The sequence below is a fragment of the Stegastes partitus genome, unplaced genomic scaffold, assembly GCF_000690725.1.
Source record: "Stegastes partitus isolate 25-593 unplaced genomic scaffold, Stegastes_partitus-1.0.2 Scaffold527, whole genome shotgun sequence".
In the NCBI taxonomy this organism is placed as follows: domain Eukaryota; kingdom Metazoa; phylum Chordata; class Actinopteri; family Pomacentridae; genus Stegastes; species Stegastes partitus.
The window spans coordinates 58,349-64,210 of NW_007578258.1; the positions used below are offsets into that span (position 1 = coordinate 58,349).

At 39.1% G+C, this 5,862-nt stretch overlaps 1 protein-coding gene across 1 annotated transcript in view; it reads right to left on the reverse strand.

The window, feature by feature from the left end:
- Positions 1-5,671, reverse strand: part of trpm5 (transient receptor potential cation channel, subfamily M, member 5) — a 29,080-nt gene extending 23,409 nt beyond the window's left edge. The window contains exons 1-2 of the mRNA XM_008287887.1: positions 5,564-5,671; positions 5,295-5,472 (exon numbers count right to left, since the gene is read on the reverse strand). Of these exons, the coding sequence (XP_008286109.1) occupies positions 5,295-5,472; positions 5,564-5,599 (214 nt within the window). The 5' untranslated portion in view covers positions 5,600-5,671. The remainder of the gene's footprint in view (positions 1-5,294; positions 5,473-5,563) is intronic.
- Positions 5,672-5,862: the final 191 nt, after the last annotated feature.

Consider the following 5,862-nt stretch of genomic DNA (forward strand, 5'->3'; position numbering starts at 1 on the left):
AATGCAAACTCTTTAAGTTAATTATTCATGAAAAATAAGTTGTTCCAACTAATTAAATAATATCAGAAAATAAACAATGAATAATTAAAATATAAATAATAAAAATACTTATTCCAACTAATTTTTTAAACATTATTTTAAAGAAATTTTGTGTTACTTGCTTCTTGTTTTCTTAATATTTGCGTAGTTATTAAAATCATTAACCCTTTTTTTAAAAATATGACCAAAAATTAATTTTAATCAAGTTACTCCAATTAGATTTTTTTATATTTTTATTCATGTTTTAACTTCATGTTTTAACAAGGTTCTGTTCAGTTACTTAACAATTGGTAGCATAAACACTCGTCTTTAACTTCACTCGTAAAATTATGTAGTTTAAGCTTGTTTTTGTTTTTTTTCCCCCTCATTATTTTGTGTGCATAAGTATTGTAATTGACATATTTAAAAGTTGATCCGAATAGATTTTTTGTGTAAAATTCATTTTTATTTATTCCACATTTGTGTTCATGTAGGAGTTCATGTAATAATTGTGCAATATTAGTAATGAATAGAAAAGCAGTCGTGTATTTCATCACCTGATATCAAACCTTAAAATCAGAAAAAACACAAATTTAAAATTCCCCTACAGTTGTACTGTTTCAGCAGATTTGTCACATGAAACTTTAACATTTTTAACCATTAGACTGCTAAAGTTAAGGGTAGAATTGTTTAATTTAACTTCTAAATATGAGCCCACTGTTGGTCATATTGCAATAAAAAAAAAATCCTAAATTTCAGATCTGAATTTGTCCAGGTATGTTTAACAGAGAGGGAAAACTGAGTTATTAAGCCAATTTCATTAAGTTACAACTGTTTGAATTTAGTTTTAAATCATTAAATCTATAAAACTGAGTTTAAATTACACCCAATATCGAGTTAATGTAAAGTTAAAATGTCAACTAGTCCATAAAAATAATGTTTTACAACTTTACAGGTTTTACTTAACCAGTAAAATGTTATTTTTATCTTCCAATAATTCATTTAGTTAAGTGTTAGAGTGTACCACTGACATGTGCTGAGTTATATTTGATTATTCTCTACATCATAATGAGAAACTGAATTCTACACAATTCAGCACAAACATGAAGAGCAGACTAAGTTCTGACAGAAACAAACACCACCGATCCGTTTCTCTGGCTCAGCTGTCTCTAGTGGTTCAGCCGGCAGCCAAAAGATGGCAACAGAGAACCCGTTCCCTCTGATTCCAGACCCCCGAGGCCGGTCCGGTTCCCCTTGTTTCTGACCTGTGCTCTGTGCGGCCTTCACCAGCCCCTTCCTCAGAGTGTCCCGGAGCCACGGCTTCATCTGAGCCAGCTCGTCTCCGCCCACCACCGCCACCACCAGGTGAGGGGGAGCCAGGCCCCACTCCTCCGTCAGCATCTGGTAAACCAGCACCGGGTCCGTGTTGCTGCGAACCCTCATGAACTGCAACCAAAGGGGAGATGAGCGTGAGCGCTGTGCGTGGTTCTGTTGGGTCAGGTCCTGGTGCACCTCGTGTCTCCCACTCACACCTTCCCTCTGGTCTTGGTGGAGCCCAGGAAGTCGATGTCGCCCACTCTTCCAGCTGCCCAGTGGCTCTTCTCCTTCTTCATCCTGCTGGCCAGACCTCTGGCTACGTTCTCCAGAGTCTCGTCCACCGTAGAGCAGCACGAGCAGCCCAGGAGGATGCTGGGAGAACCGCACATAGAGTCAATAAAGGAAACACATCACTACTTCTCACATGGAGCATGTTCCTCATAAAGCATCTTCTTGCTCTCCTGGAGTTGATCAAACCATGTGTGTACGTTTAATGCTGAACTTTACAGGAACTATAGGTGAGTTTATACATTTAAAAACAGTTTGCATCAATCTTTTAGATTTAACGCAGCCTCTGATGAAAATATGTCCAAGCAGTGAGCTACACAGAGTTAGCTGAGTTAGCTTCTCCTCAGTCAAAAGTACTTTGAACTACTGACTGACTGGTAGCATTGATTCCTCATTAAAATAAATTATTCACACTCGTCTTTTTTACATTATTTAAAAGGATTTTTTAAGTGTTATGTACCTAATTAACAGAATTATGGACATAAGTGTTTAAGATGATAAGAAATTTTAAAAGATGAAGTTGCTCCATATAGATCTTTGGTGGTATTTTGTGTGTGTTTTAGGTTTTTAAATATTTTTAATTATTTAATTGGTGTAATAATAATAATTGATTGGTAACATAAACACACAAGTTAATTAAATAACATTACTTTTTCCCACATTATTTGAGAGGGTTTTTGTTTGTGTGTTTTGTATCTTATTTTAAGAAAAATTAACACATTTTTAAGTTGACAAAAAAATAGAAAAAATTAATTTGCTCTGATTTGATTTCCTGGATTTTTGGGCGTTTTTGTTCATTTTTACCCTCTTTTGGTATTTTTTTAAAATTACCTAATGATTGACAACACTAACACACCTCTTACAGTTAATTACTGATTAAAAAATATATATATATATATTTTTTTTTTCACATCATTTTAAAAACAGCAATTTTTTTTATCATCTAAAAAAATATTTTTTGCAAGCACCTACCTCGCAAAAAATATTTTTTTAGATGATAAAAAAAAATTGCTGTTGTTCAGGTTTTATCTTTTTAGATATTTTCTACCTACTGATTGGTAACATGAAGAAACAGTTTTAAGTTAATTACACATACAAAAATAGAACTTTTCCCACATTATTAAAAATGAATTTTGTGTGGTATGTACTCAACTATTGTAATCACAAACACATATTTTTATTTTTTAAAATTAGGTTGCTCCAATTCCATTATCTTCCATCCTTTTTTCTCTCTCATGTAATTTTAGGTTTTAGGAAGAATAATCAATTCAACAGCAACGTTCTTGTTGGTCACCGTTTATTTCCAGAGCTGCATTTGTGTATTTCAAGGCAAAAACACTACAAATTTAAAATTTCCCCACAAATTAGAGAAGAACACGAAAAGTCCTCCGGAGCGACGGCCAGATGGGAGCGAACAGAAATATCCGCTCACGTCTGCCAGGTTCATTGTGTTCCTCTGTTTGCTTATTATTTAGAAAGGATTTTTAGAAAAGCTACTCAAAGAATATCATTGTTGACGGCAGGGAAGTAAAATGAAAGATGAAGACGAATCTAACAAGGCTGAAGATTATTGTGCCAACGTGGATGTTTCTGGATCCTCCTGGATTGGATCCTGAACGGTGAAGCATTCATTAGACGCCACATCCACTTCTGTCCAAATGATTGTGTTTTTACCTCCATTTGTACAAATATATGTATACATACTTGGCCATAATTGACAACTAGCATAGTTAAAAGCTCCAAAAGTGCTGTTATTCTGTCTTTTGACACACACCAGGACACAACTTTTTAATTTATTCTGTGCTATAACTCTAACTTTTAACCTTAATTGGCTAAATCTCAAATCTCTGCAGCATCACGATGGATATTATGCTAAAGCAGAGACGGTCTCAAAGTTGATTACTCAAAAAAACAAAATTATTCAGAAGACATTTTTGTGTCTCGTGTGCTTAATTATCACAAACACAAGTTTTTAAGTCGACAGACATTTAATAAATTCACCTTCTCCTCTCTTTTTGCACCTTTCTTGGCTTGATTTGTACAAATACTTTGCCATCATTAAGACTTAGCGCGGCTGAAAGCTCCAACAGCACTTTTGTTCTGTCTTTTGACACAACTCATTAATTTATTCTGTGCTATAACTCTAACTCTCATCCCTAATTGTGTAAATCTCTGCGGTGTCACAATGGATTTTTACGTTAAAAGCAGATCCGGATGCAGAGATGGATTAAAAATGCATCAGTCATTTATCATTAAAATAACTGCTTTATGGTGGAAGCTGCTCTGTTCAAGTCTTCCACGTCGTCGTATTAATCATGGAATAACTCTCAGTGTTGGAGGAAGCGTTTTGTTCTGCAGCTGAGAATTAAATCATTTCAACAGAAACTTCTGCACAAACGTTGGCCTCCTGCAGCAGATCCTAATATTATGACCTAACAGCTGGGCCGGTGAAGGCTTTACATTTGATCTGATGATGTAGAACAATGGCTGTGCTGCACACCTGTGCTCCTCCGACCACTCCAGCACGTCTCCACATCGCAGGCATCTCGTCTGCGGCTGTAATGTTCCCTGTAAGCAAATGAGCAGGCAGGCATTATGTCATTTGAAGTCCATTATGACTCACTGGCCACTCTTTTAACACGTGGAGAGCTTCTCAGGAGCCCTTGTGGTCAATGCAAAGCTGGCAGGATTTTCATTCTCGCTTCACATGCAAAGTCCTTCCTGCCTGACGTCTGAGCCGGGGATACACAAAAGCCTCGGAAGCATGAACACTGAGCTGCAGGCCTCCAAACACCAAATAAATGATCCCCTCCTGCACTCCGGCTATTTAGATCCTCTATAACACAACACATGAGGGAGGAACGAGTCCCACGTCCGCTCTGCAGCAGCAGCACGACCACACACACACACACACACACACACACACAGAGCAGATCTTCAGTGACTAGAAGAAGGAGTCCTGCAGCAGATGGCCAGCCCCCACAGAGCACTGATTTTAAAACCAGGGAGTCTGTTCAGGATTACACCGAGAGCACGAAGCAACAGACACCAAATAAATCCGACTGTGGCAACTTCTCCGAGATGTTAGATGCACTCTGGAGAAATTGCGCCGGAGCAATTTCTCACTTCGTTCACATTTTTCCTGACTCTTTTTTTTTTTTTTTACTGTAATATAAAGTCGTGCACCTTCGTGGCTCGATTACGTCTAGAAGCAGAGAGAGAACAACNGCGACCTTCTAGCTGCGAGACAACAGAACTACCAACTGCCGCCTACAACTGTAAATATTCCCAAGTTAAGTGCTGTCTGAATTTGTTTTACAGGTAGAGGAGGACACCTGAACTATCTATCTATCTATCTATCTATCTATCTATCATCTATCTATCTATCTACCTATCTACCTATCTACCTATCTATCATCTAATTTAACTTTAAAATCCACTCATGCATGAATTTAAGTTGAAATGATACCAAACATTAAGTCGATGCAACATCATTAAGTCGCCTCATCAGTTAAAACAACGTTTGCAGCTCTCCTGGTTTGTCTAAATCAGTAAATTAGATTTTTTTATCTTCCAATTATGCATTTAATTAACTGTTAGAGTGCACTGCTGACACGCACTGGACCAGAAAGTTCTGCACAAGTCTGAAACCTGCTGTTTCTGGGTTCTACCTCCGTATCCGGTGCGCTGCAGAGAGATGTGCTTCAGCAGCTTCACCCTCATCTCGCTGGTGGCTCCGGGTCTGTTGGGATCCTCCTCCACCAGCACAAAGTGAGAGTGGTGGCTGTCCAGGGAGTAGACCGAGCCGTGGGGCAGGTCCTGGGGCTGGTACACCGCCGGCTCGTCCCCCTGAAACGAGAGGAACACATAGAAAGAGGAACGTGGGAGAAGGTTTGCTCGTAGGTGCTGCAGCCATTGTTGTGTGTGTGTGAGCAGGAACCTTGGCGGCGAGCAGCGCCTCTCGGTTGTGGATCATGTTCCAGGGTGCGATGCCAATGGCCACCACGCGAACTTTGGAGGAGGTGCTGGCCAGCGAGTGATCTCGCACCGCCTGGCCCAAGTGCTTGGTGATGCCAAAGCGAAGGCCGTTGGTCAGAATCCAGGCCCCTGGAGACGCACACGAGTGTCGGCGGTTAAAACTCAGAGTTCCTGCAGGACTTTGGAGAGTTTCTACATTCTGCATACTGAATGCAACAGTTTGCACCAATGTTCTCGAGTCAAATCAACTTCTGATGACAT